The 13,631-nt window shown below is 34.8% G+C and overlaps 1 protein-coding gene across 1 annotated transcript in view; it reads left to right on the plus strand.

Annotated features, from left to right (window-relative positions):
• The window catches only part of COL21A1 (collagen type XXI alpha 1 chain), a 103,387-nt gene that overhangs the window by 35,321 nt on the left and 54,435 nt on the right, over positions 1–13,631 (plus strand). Inside the window, exons 6-10 of the mRNA XM_031610899.2 lie at positions 1,496–1,669; positions 3,969–4,046; positions 6,248–6,256; positions 7,693–7,776; positions 10,177–10,239. Of these exons, the coding sequence (XP_031466759.1) occupies positions 1,496–1,669; positions 3,969–4,046; positions 6,248–6,256; positions 7,693–7,776; positions 10,177–10,239 (408 nt within the window). The remainder of the gene's footprint in view (positions 1–1,495; positions 1,670–3,968; positions 4,047–6,247; positions 6,257–7,692; positions 7,777–10,176; positions 10,240–13,631) is intronic.

Genomic DNA, 13,631 nt, shown 5'->3' on the forward strand with positions numbered 1-13,631 from the left:
GCAGTCCTAGGTATTTTTATTTTTATTTTCTAGTGATGATTTATCACATTACCCAAGAAAATCGAAACGTTTAATATAGTGATCTGTTATTTATTTTGTCTTGCAATGAGAGCCATTGTAAATAAAATTGTAAAATAAAATCTACAAATGAGACTATGTTGGAAACAGAGATGCTGCGTAAGGCTATATAACGAGTGCCGCCCTGAAAGTAATGCCTCCTATTTTATTATGTTGGCCCACAACGCCAAGGGCAGGTGTTGGTGGTATGGCAGTAGGGATTGAATCTTCCTACCAATATTCTGTTCCATTTTGTTGCTGTGCAAAGATGGCAGCAGAGGGGCAGTCTGACAAGAGAGCATCTGACGTGGAAGCGTCTATGAAGCAAAAGTTGAATTCCTATGTGAGGATAAAATGACACCCACTGACATTCATCAATGCTTGTTGAATGTTGATGGAGACCAAGCAGTGGATGTGAGCACAGAGAGGTGGTGGATGGTGCGTTTCAGCAGTGGGTCACCTCCACTGGTGCATATTTTTACATGTGCAGCATGTAGGCTTTTGTTCACTGCTGGCAAAAATGCATAGCTAACACTGGTGACTGTGCTGAAAAAGAGTGTTTAGTAGCTGAGAATTTGCTCTATGAAATAGTCTTTCTGTGCTCCTTGCATTTGTTGTAGTTTCCATGGAAATAAATAGGAGCATTACTTTTGGAGTGACCATGTACTAAGTGAAGTGGAGTTAATTTATCTTTGTGTCTACAGAAGTTAGTAAAGATATATAATGAAATGTATATGTTTAAATTACTACTATGTATATGAACTTACTGTTGGATTAGTTTCATAAATTTAGTTATGTGAAAAGTGATCTAGGCTAGGCAAGGCTAAATAGCTAACTAGTTTAGAAATTAAGGGAAAGACTCAAGGATAATATTTCTTCCTCTGTTGAATTTCTGTTCTTATGTAGATGTGATAAATACTTCTATAAAGCTCTCTCTAATTTTGTTACCTATGTAAATATACTCTTTATTTAAATCTTAAGCTGAGGTTCTGTGATATGATGAATTTAATACTTGTCTTTTTTTTCTTTTTTAGACTATTTTGATTTCTTCTGCCAATAACATGTCTTTAAGATGTTTCTGTAAAAGATTAAGTAGAAAGTTTTTCAAGTACTGACATGCTTATACTACAATTTAAGACCTGAAGTACTTGAGATATCATATCTCTGCTTACAAAAAATAACCTCTCAGGCTTTATATTTGTAATGATTACAAATCTCAACATGTCCCAAGTCAGAGTGATCTGTTTGTTTTAAAATAATTCTGAAGTACAGACTATTTATTAGCAACTATAGTTTTCTCAGTTGTAGTACTACTTGACTAATACTTTCTTTGCCTGTGCTATTGTAAATATAGCTTAAGTGTTCAAAATGAGTTCTACTGTCATTTAAATTAAAAGTAATTTTGTTTTAAATGTTTCCATTTTCTTTGCTTTTTTAGACATTGTTTGATGAAGGCTGGCATCAGATTCGTCTCTTAGTTACAGAAGACTTTGTGACTTTGTATATAGATGACCAAGAAATTGAAACAAAACCATTACATCCTGTTTTAGGTATTTATATCAGTGGACTAACCCAAATAGGAAAGTATTCTGGAAAGGAGGAAACTGTACAGGTATGCTTATGTTAAAAGCACAGTAATTTAAATGTCAGGTTAATGCAGTTGCTGTACCGTAAGTTAGCATTGCGTTGGTGCTTTATATTTTCCTGCACTTGCTCTTCTAATTTACTCTAGGTTGAAATTTAATATATAAAATTGTAGTAGAGGGAATGTGAGTTGTCAGAAGGACCCAGCACAACTGGTATATCCTGCATGGTGTACTTAGTTGGTGCCTTCAGGAGGTATTGGTTTTTGGTGAGTCACTAATTTGATGCAGTACTTTGCTGAAATTTGTAGAACCATATATCAGAGCAGAGTATATCCTCTGTATATCCACTTGTGTATAATTTCTATCCATCGTTGTGTGAACTATGTCAGCACAAATGGGAGAGAACAAAATTTTTCTCATTACTAGCTGTCAAAAAAGTATGAAACTGTTAACTGGCTATGTTGCACACAAATACTGGGTGTACAAGGGAACAACATTTGATTGCTGTGCTGAAAAAGAAGCCCTGAAACCGCTGTTTGAGGTTCTCCTCTATTCTGAGGAATGCTATATTCCTTTTGCCTTCAGTGGCATGCGGACACCAAAAACTGATAACATCAGGCTATATAGGATAGAGCAGTAGTGAGGACTGTAATTTGCCAGTGTTCCAGATGTTGACTAAGTGGATTGTTTCCTTGCATTTATAAAAACGTGAGCAAAGTGATAATAGCATTACTAATTAGATTGAGAATAAAGGGAGCAATACTGAGAAATACTGAAGTACACAAGTAGGCGGAGTTTTTCTACTCATTCTGCAAGCTATGCTTATCTTTTTTTAAACTACAGTGCTTAATTTCATGACCCTTACTGCTCCTATTAAACTCTGTTGATGTGTTTTGCATCATCTTCGTTAACTTTATTTGGATGCCGTTAATCAGCTAGTCTCAATTTTGTGCATTTGCAGCCAGGCTTCAGTGCTATTATTGCCATATTCTAAAACTGTACATGGAAACTTGGATGACATTCTGTGTGTGTGACTCAGCATTTCTGATAGAAATAAGTTTGTATAGTAACATTCTTCTTTATGAATAACAATGAATGCTTCCCACAGATTTCTGGTAGGCACTTATTTCAAGGAAAGTAAAGATTTTGAAATTGTAATCAATCATCTCACACATTTTCTGTGTGAGCAGGATTGTCTCATTCTCATAGTTTTGTATGTCCAAGGATATTAGGGTTGTTTGTTGTACCTTTTTTTTTTTTTTTTTTTGTCTGTCTGAAGTCACTGCAAAATTGGATTTCGTAGCTTTCCCAACAATACGGTTTCTCAGTTGAAGAATGTCATTAGCAAAACATATAATCTAAAATAAAGACGAAAACATTTTAGGAATGTAGAATTGTATCAGATCATCTCCTGATAGTGGACTGGAAAAGAAATAGAAAATCTGCCTCATGTTGCAATTCTGTATTTCAAAAAATACTCGTATTACTATGTTTGGTATTAACAGACTTGATATTCTCTACTGTCTTCCCCCTGCTTGTCAAACTTTTATGATTTCTTGTAAAGTGTGACTGGGGCTTTTTTCTCTTTGGCCATGACAGCTTCATGCTAAAAAAGCTGGCTTGTGTGCATTTGTTTTCCTGCAGTGACAGAGCAGAACGGCACAGATTTTTGCTTACTTGTTTCTTTTGACTACTTCTTACAATTTTACATTATACATCTGAACTCTAAATTAAATTATTCCAAGTGTCAGGGATTTCTGATGCTTCACCAAAATTTAGTAATCTTACATCTAGAAGAAGCAGGCCAATGTAGACATGTCTAACCAGGACTGTTGAGGTGAGAAGGGAAGTATTGGTTTTACTTAGAATCAAAGAATCACCTAGGTTGGAAAAGACCTCCAAGATCATCCTGTCCAATATTTGTATACTTGTTCTGTTGTAACTGTTTCCAAATGGTATTGGCAGCTGGTATAGTTCGTGCTGTGCATGTTTGGATTTACTACCAGGGATTAAGGGTGGTTATTTCTATTATTTTAGAAAACAAAATCTTGGATTGATTATTTTTCTTTAAATAATTCTGTTACAGAATGTTGAACTGGATGCACGTATGAATCATTGTGAGAAGCCTCGCTTAGGCTTCCTACATCTTTCATTGATTTTTAACTCTAGTGAACACACAGAGCTTCAAGTTTCAGTTGCTTTTTAATATTATGTTCATTTTTTAAACCCGTGGAATGATATAAAGTAAGAAGGATCTTGTTTAAACATAGAATGTCAGACTAGTAACGATTTTTCTAAAAATGTCTTTTCTGTCTTAAATTATAGTTCGACGTACAAAAACTGCGGATCTACTGTGACCCAGAGCAAAATAATCGAGAGACAGTCTGTGAGATCCCAGGATTTGTGAGTACGATAGATGAACTTTTGTGACCTACTTGGCTTATTTACGCATCACTGAAGCTGACTTAGGACTGTGCAGTATCAAGTGACCCAGAATTTGTCCACTTTCAGCCTTAGTTTTGCACAAACGCATTTTAAAAGCTTTTTTCATTTTAGATATTTGATGGTGCTAATTTGTAGCAGTGTAGGAGAATCTCAGAATTTTCAGTTACAACTTCAAGATTTTAAACATTTCAAATTAATTAAATGACTAGATTATGCTGGTGTAAAATGCTTTAAGCATAACTTTTTAACTTACCTAATACACATTTTGCTACTTCCTCTTTAAAAATTCTGTGTGTACTCAACAAACCTATACTTTTAAATCACCTTTTCATATCAGAAATATCTATGCTGAAGTCTGATTTTAAAATCCCACAGGCTGAAGTGAAGCCAAGATTTTATGGAGTATGTTATTAGTACGACAAAAGTAAAATGCAGTTCAGTACTGCAGGGTTCTTATATGCAATTAGGAAGCCCATGAACTCCTTTGATTCTTTTTTTTCTCTCTTTCTTAATTATACGAAGTAATGTAACACACGTGCAGACAAATTAGAAAACCATTCATGGCACAGTTGTGGCCAGATTTTCAAAAGCATTCAACTCCCATCCCAAAATATTTGCAAGAGACTGATTTATATCTACAGTTCCCTTCAAAATGTCATCTTTCGTTTGGTGCCTAGAGCCAACCGAGCTAAAGATAGTCTAGGTGCATACAAAACTATATTCGGCATGTTGTGATTTAGTATGTTAAGACAATCTTGCCAATTTGAGAATAGAGTCTCTGAATGTTCAACATCCAGGTACTTCATTTTTTGTCAAATTTGCAGAGAGTCACAGCTCGTGTGTTTGGCTCGTATTTTATTAGTGCCAGCATTTCTATTGTAATCAGCTCCCATATTAAAGCCTGTCTAGAACTCCCAACTTTTGCTTAGAAAACAAAATAAGAAAGTGGCTAGGTTCTTACTGTTCTGAAATCTGAGAGTGTGTCTGGAACTAGTGAACTCAGGAACACTCTGACAGATGAACTTTAAATACAAAAATAACTTTATTATTTCACTATTTACCTGCATTACATATCTTCTTGCTCTTTGCAGAGAATGAGTAGGATATAAAAAATAAATGAGAAAAAAAAGTGTAACCCTTAGAAAGAAATACTGAAAAGTCTGTCATTTTGCAATCTCTTCAACTTGGCAAGACGTCTGAGCAAAATGCTTACATTTTGCCAGTTTAGTTTCACATACTGTTGTAAATTAAATTTGGGCTTCACCCATAAAATTCTGGACTCCTTCAAGAAATAAAAGTTTTGGATGGTCTCCAAAGAGGTGATGAAAGTTGGTTTGTGCTTGTATTCCATCACAGTGTCAGAGCTCCTGAACTAAATTGGGGCTGTATGTAATATTTACAGCCTGAATTCATCCCCTCTCCCTGAAGCTTTAGAATAATTTCAAAGTCCCGCTACAGTCCTTGGGGAAAAACAATCTTCTCTAGAGTTTGCCTCAGGGAAAGATTGAATTCAGAGGAACCTGTTTTCACTCAGTGTTTATAAAGATTGTGATAACTGTGTGCATCAGAAAACTGCTGTATGTGGTGCAGGTAATGGTGGCTAAATCATTCAAACAGACAATTTCATGTTTGATGTGCTGAAATATATGGGGATTTTTTGATGATACTACAGATACCATGCAGTCACACAGGAAATCATGTTAGAGAAAGCCAGCTTCGGCTCTGTGCTGCTGTGCATTTTCCCAGATGCTGAATTCGGGTAGAAATCAGATATTTTAAAAATGTTTTAGGGTATTTTTGGTCATTAATGAATAAGTAGAGTAGTCTTTTGATGAGAAGTTGCTCCTGGCAAGCGATTTGAGCTAAGTCTCAATGTTCAGTGTATAAATATTTACACGGTCCAGTTTTAATTTTAGTTTTGTCTTGCCTTTTAAAAATTGCTCCTGGCAGCTCTTGTTTAGATACCCTTATATGATACTGAGCTTCATCTCTGTTGACAGCAGCTGCGCACAAACCTGAGAAAATCTGAAATTTTCAATTATAGATGCTGGATATTTACTGCTTCTAATTTATGGCTGGTTGATAATGTTTACAAATGAATGGATTTTGCTTAATGCAAGTATTTTTTTATTCTTAAATGATGTTTCTTCTTGTTTCAGAATGGAGAGGTAGGCACAATCCTAAACTGCTCAAACTCACTTTAAGGTAGTATATGACTTTATATAACTTATTATTATAGGGAATGTACTTTGTTTTAAAAAATGAATGGAAGTTTACTAAGCTCAAAAATGCTGTTTTTCATTAACTGAGTCGTACTCAGTGGACAAACTGAAAATCAGTTTTCTGACACATATTAGAATAAATGGACTGATTTTTTGTCCCAGTTCAATTGGATTGCTCTTATTTACAGGGCTGGATACTGGAGCAAAGTGAATGGGGGTGTGCAGTCAGGTTCCTGGATCATACCAATGGGAGCTCCCTGAAGGGGAGTTGGTTTGGAGGCTTAATATGATAGTTCCCCTAGCCATGCTGGTAGCTCCACTCTTGCTTGGTACCATTGTGATGGCAGTGTGGAACTATATTTTGAACAATCATTTGACCCTAAGAAATAATTCCGTTCAGAGAACATTTTAAGTAGTTTGTATCCTTATAGAAAATGTGAATGAAATGTTACAGAAAGTGCATTAGATAGTAAGTGCAAAGTCTACTCTTTCATATCTTGGATACTTAATTTTTTACCTTTCTGTATCTCTGAGAAATTAATAAATGAAAGAGAATTCACTGAATCTATCTGCAACATATTTATTTCCTACAGATGCACCTACATTTTGGGTGCCTAGACTTGAGATGATGAAATATGAAATTGATCTAGCAGCTCTCCTCTTTTCTGCCTGAGGTTTCACGTGATCTCAAAGGGGGGAAATAGATTGATCAAATGATCTGTTGAGATTTAGTGTTTACCACTGTTTGTATAGGGAGTGTAGTTTGGGGGAATTCACCTAACTGATGATGAGCACCCTTGGGTTTCCAGGTAGGAATCGGTGGCAGCAGCCATACCCTACCTTTCCTGAAGTAGCTTAATGGCTGGGACACACGATCACAAGATGGGGAGATCTGGGCTTTACATCCTTTTCTGGCTTGATACACAGTTGCATGCCCAGTCAGTTGCAGTCACTGTGCTATACATATGATGCATATTATTTGTTAGATTATTTTTGTAAACTTCTGTTAAATAGGTATATTTAATATGTGATCACACTTCAAATTATGAATATCAGTTAGTTTAGGAAAACAGTTTTGTGTGTTGCCAGATTGAAAGTTTCCAAATGGCTTAATAAAAAATCTGTGGAAAAGCAAATACAGTTACAGGTATTGGCACGTATTAGTATTTGCTTCTTTATTTATTTTCTTCCTTGTAAAATGATGGATTCATGCATGCAAAGTAGTCGGAGGGCAGTGTTCAGGTGAGTAAAAATTCCACCTGAACAAACTAGTGAAAGCCAGGGCCCATGCAACCTAAGGAAAATCAGCCTCATATAATCTTATGATACGTTTATTCAGTGGTTTTGGCAAGTGTTTTGATGGTTGGTTTTATTCTTGATAGTGCATGAATGGCCCAAGTGATGTAGGCTCCACACCTGCCCCCTGCATATGCCCTCCAGGGAAACAAGGACCTCCAGGCCCCAAAGTAAGTTTTCATTCTTTCTTCTTGAGCATACATTACATTTTTTTTTCCCCTCCTTGTCTCATGCTGACCTGTCATGCAGATTAAAAAAGTAGGGCCCTAGTTCTGCTAGTTCTGGTTTCCAGTGAATGAATATAGTGTTTAAAAGCAACAAGGTCAGGTTTTGGTGCCATAACTCCTGATTGCATAAATACATCTATTTTCAAATAGAATGGTTGTGGTTATGAAATTGTGTTGATTTTTTTTTTTTTTTTTTTTACTAATCGTCAGCAAATGATCTTGCATTGCTAATTATTTCAGAATGAAGTGAATTGCTAATAAAGTAGTCTTTAAGGGAAAATTTTCTTCCTTCTTTAAGACAAAATGCTTGCTGCAGAGTCCTAACTTCGCTGTTCTGATTTTCGTCACCTCCTGTGAGTGTTAGCCAAGGATAAGAAGGATAAAGGTGTGAAGTAGACCTGGGTCTCAGATACCTAATGTGTCACTCACAAGTGTTTTGCTGCCTTATCTTCCCCAATTACTGTGCTAAGCAGCGCTGTCCCCAGGGACTGTTTTCCACTTATGGATAGACAAGAAGATCCCAAACTGCTTATCTTTCATTAAGCAAATGATTTAAAGAAAAATAATTTCCTAATTTAAGTGGTAACAGTCTACTGCAGCTAACTCATGTTAGAGAGCTGTTTGCTATTGTGGTAATGGTTTCTAATCAGGGAATTGGAAACCACATGTTGGAGACGATTGTTATTTCATGCAATAGTTTGTGGTGTTTTTTTGTTTTGTTTTTTTTTGTTTGTTTGTTTGTTTTTTACCTTATTTCTCCTTTAGCATATTAGAGAAAAAAGAGAAGAAAATATTTATAACAAAAAATTTTGAAAGCTATATCCTGTAAAGCATGAAAGAGTGTGAAATATCTGAACTAAGGTGATCTATACAATTTTAGTTAAGTATCTGTTTCACATGCCATCTTCCAATTGCATTGCAGTATAATATTTGAGATAATAATACAGATAACAAGATGGTGTCCAACCCAAAAGTCTGCAGGAAGAATTAATAGGAAGCCAATTTAAGATCTGTAGGTATCTTAGTTACAGTATTTCTTAACTCTTGAATAGCAGACTTTGCAAGATTATAGATTTAATCTTAGTTTGTGTGTTTGTGATATTAATGAAGTATAGTAAAATTAATTCATTTATAAATTTTGAAATACAAATAAAGGATATTTAAACTTTTTCAAGACAAAGACAACACGTTGTAGTTTAGCTAGTGTAACTGAAAGCAAGTTTATTTTCTTTTGGCTTTCAAACCTGGACTCTTTAATTTGATCAATAATAAGTCTAGAGAATCTACTATTAATTTAGAAAATTATAACTGTTACACTCAGTGGCTTTTTAAAGGGACGTTATTCTATATCCTTTCCCATTTATCTCAGCATTACATTTCTCAGGCTTATATGTTAAAATGCGTGTTTTTTCATGATGAAAGCTTGTTTCCTATTTCTCTTCTGATGTTCTCCCTGTTCATAAAAATTCTGCAATTGTAGCTGACCTGAAGGTCTGTCTGATCAGACTGAAGAAAATTGTACTTGCTTAATGCTTGTGCAAGTTAAATGTTTTATTGACTGAGACTTTAATGGATTTTTTAAGTCCAGATCAAGTCTGTTAGTAAAATAAACAGAGAACTTAAATACATTAAGACAATATGTTGAGTACATTCTTGCTCTCTGTCAACAAACACAATGCCTGAGAAATTGAGTTTTCGTTTCCCTTACTGTGGTCTTAACAGAGGTTATCAAAATAATTGCAAAAGCTTTTTTCTATTTCAGACAGCATTGTCTGGAGAGTTTATTTAACAGCTTTTGATCTTAGCTCTTTTCTCTTCAATGCTTTTCTTTAAAAACTAGACTCAGCCAAATCTTTGCTTAACAAGTGAGAGTTTTCTTCAGAGTAGAACTGGTAGAGTAACAAGGTTTTGGTAGAGATTTGATTATGTTTAATTGATGAAAACTATTTATTTTTATTTTTATTTTTATTTTTATTTTTATTTTTATTTTTATTTTTATTTTTATTTTTATTTTTATTTTTATTTTTATTTTTATTTTTATTTTTATTTTTATTTTTGTTGCTGATGATGTTGGGAAGCTTGAAGGCGTATGTGTTGATAGGTCAAACCTGCACACTGAGCATGGGCTTGCTTCTCCAGGTCCTGCATCTGAGGTTAGGGATAATTTTTCCAGGGAGGGTTTACAAAATCAGTTCCTTTTTTCTGTAGGAACTACTTCTCAATTGCAGGTATCTGAGATTGCAACCACAGTTTTATGGGATGTATTAGGGTTAAAGATACTCTATGCTAATTTTAAAATGCTATTTCATGTCTTGTGTGTGTTAATGTACTACTTCTCTGCAGGGAGATCCTGGGCAGCCTGGGAATCATGGTTATCCTGGTCAGCCTGGTCCAGATGGTAAGCCTGTGAGTACTAAAAACTCAGTCATATATTGCAAATGCAAAACTAGAGGAGAAAATATATGTACCGCTAATAACAGATTCTGAAATTTTGATGGTTTTGTCTCTATTCTTCAAACATTAGTGAATGTCACTAAGCTCTAACAATTCTATAAATGTAACAGTATGTAAAAATTCAATGAACCTGTTAATCACAGTATTTTTGTCTCAAACTAAAATATAGATGTAATAACATGAGGTAAGCATTGTTATGAAGCAGAGAACAGGGTATGAGTTTTCCTGTTGGCCTTTGCATCAGTTACCAGAAGTTAACATCTTCTGACTGTCAGACTTTACTGCGTAGATTTTTTCCATTAGAAAGCAGTTTAGGGCAGCTAAAATACAGGTATAGGTACGCAACGTGCATCGTGCTGTTCTAAGCATTGTGTATTAAAATGTGTCACATAAATGCCTGTATTTTACCTTTCTTTTTACTTTAAGCTGACATTCCTGTAGTATGGATGGTAAAGACTGGAAGAAAGTAGATGAATAACACATGCCTCTGAAATAAAAGTGCCAGATATGGCAGTGGTTATTGTAGTCTTCATGATTAACATTTTTATTGCAATAAAACTTTATTAAAAGCAAATAAATACATAATAATAATAGTCTAAGATATAATTACAAAATAAATTAGATCTATGAATCTAATTGGAATCTTGAGCAAGATTCTGTCAAAAGGCTGCAGTTCTGCATTCACAAAGCAGTGGTAGGCATGTGCCAACTACGTGCTGAGAGAAGGCAGGCAAAAAGCTGGGAGTCTCGACCATCCACGTTTCAATTCTCAGAATGTGGTCTCTGATGGTTTTTGTTGTTGAAGATACTTCAGAAAAAAAAAGAGAAAAAGGAGAAAAAAAAAAAAAAAAAAAGGTAAAGGGCTTCAAAAATAATTCGCTTCTTCTGAAAAAAAGCTCTTCTGGATACTTGGATACAAAAAGCAGGAAAAGAAAAGTGGGTGCATGTGCTATAAATTAAGCCGCTGTAGGTTTTCATTCTAGTTTGAGGACTACATTTTATAGTTGAGTCCTTAGGTTGTACTGCTATTGTGAAGTCTCTCTGGAGAAGCAGAAGAGAGAGGCTAAGTGTCGTGACTTTGTATGTGCAGAAAATACAGCTGGGAGGGATTCCAAATGCTATCAAGAACTAATATAGAAAGATGCCCTCAGACATTACAAAATTTAGGTTTTTTTAGATTAGAGAAGACAAAACAGTTTATGAAATAAGAATTGGTTTATGGACTGAATAATTAATAGTCTGTGGTTTTAGTTGAGATTTAAAAGGGACATTAAGTTATTTTGGGCCATTCTCTGGACAAACCAGAGAAACCTCAGAGAAGAACAACAAAGGGCAACATTGGGCTTTTCAGCTTAGCATCCTGTTATATTAATGGTTCTGTCCTGTGGAAAGATTGATGAGGATGTTGTAACTACACACAATTTTTAACTTGAATTTGCAGTTGCTTATCAATTTTAGTAACTGTAGCAAGTTGTTCTGTCTAAACAGGCACTACCTGCCAATTTCAATGGCTTAAAAAAACCACTAAGGTTCTATTTTTGTTAAGAATTTTTTATATCATCATACATTCAGTTCTATGTAAGCTAGAGGTGAAATTAGTGAGATTGATACTTACTTGGAAGTGTAAGTATTTTAAGGGACAGTAGATATAATTAGTTATAAGAGAAAGCTCTGTGCTACACATTATTAAAAAGTTCATATTTCTCCTGTTTTGTTGCTTAGTTACACGCTGGCATTTTCTTAGGAATAGTAGATGGTAGGTTTAACTGTGGGGAGTCCTTTTAGAAGTAGAGTTAATTTGAAATGGTTGGACTTGATGATGCTGTGGGTCTTTTCCAACCTTAGTGATTCTATGATTCTATGATTCTATGATTTTATGAAAGGAAAAAATAGCCTCTGAACATAAAAAGTGCATTTATTTCTAAAAATTGAGAATTATTCTGTTTTAAAATATGGACTTGGTATATTGAGACGTGCCAATGGTAACCTTAGTGGTCCAGCAGACCAATGAGAACACAAATATCTTATTAGCTCCACAAGGAGAGATCCTCATTTGTCCTGTTACATAATTCATATATTTTCCCTGAGCTTTTGTTGTAGACAGATTTTGATATCTATTGCTTTCAAAGTTAAAGCTTCACAAAGTTAAACTATTATCATTAACTATCATCATTTCTATTAACTTTCATCATTACTATTATCATTAACTATCATCAACTATCATCACTATTAACATTTGAAGTAGAGAAAACATCAGAAAAGGAATTTTCAGTGCTATAAAACACTTTTTTTTTCCCCCTGACAATCATGGAAATACCGGTTTTAAATAAGATTAGATGGAAACAGAGCTTGGGAATTATGATCTAACGAAAATAGGCTTTCTATTCAGTTGATTATTGATGATGCTTGAACTTCTGAAGAACACTCCTTTTCTTCTGTACAAAGACAGTTATACAAACTGCATCAGCTCAGAATTGCCTGAAAGAGAGTGTACATCACAGCTTGACCATGCAGAATGCTAGAGGTAGGAGTTCAACGTGGATAAGCAGAGCTGTCTTTATTCCAGCTAACTGATATTTTGAAAAATAAAATAAAATTGTGTAAGCTTTAGTGAAGTCAAAATAGACTGGGCACTGGTAGGGAACTGTCAGTTTCCTTTCTCTCCTTTAAAAAGAAGACTGACCTTATTTCCAAACTGCCCAGTCGGATGCAACAGCGTTGTTTTAGAATTAAGTTGTTGACTTCTTCTCACTTTTATTAACCAGTTTTCACTTCAGTGCCATGTATCTTCCCATAAGCACTGAGATTTGTAACTGTGAATCATGGAGGAGAAATAAATCGATGCTGTAGGCTTGCTGTAATGCTGTAATCTGGCAGTTATATTTTTTTCCTGTGAGTGAGTCATCGTTTGCATAGATGGGCATTCTCTGAACTTAGAAAAGATTAACAAAAGCATCTTGGAGACTAATTGGCTATAAAAGCCCTGCCAATTAAGAATTTTTACCATTTTGGTGTATTGAAGCTCATAATTTATTTGAAATCATTCCAGTAAAATCCTATTTATTAACTTCCTATTTTTTTTTGAAAAATCAGCTGTAGCTTTTTGCACTTGTTCTTTGTAAGGACATAATTGCAAGCCTATTAGATCATCTGCAGCTCTGGCCAGTACATTATTCTTCCTTACAGTACATTCTTGAGTGTTTTCCAGGCTAGCTTTTAGTTGGGAATGACAGAAGACCCTTTAAGCACCCTGTGTAGGAAAACAGACCCCTGCTTTTGTCTTTTTCTTCTGTTTTATTTATTTATTTATTTGCTGACACTACTAGCACTTCATCCTTGCTGTC

Source organism: Phasianus colchicus, chromosome 2, assembly GCF_987193195.1.
Source record: "Phasianus colchicus chromosome 2, bPhaCol1.hap1.1, whole genome shotgun sequence".
In the NCBI taxonomy this organism is placed as follows: Eukaryota; Metazoa; Chordata; class Aves; order Galliformes; family Phasianidae; genus Phasianus; species Phasianus colchicus.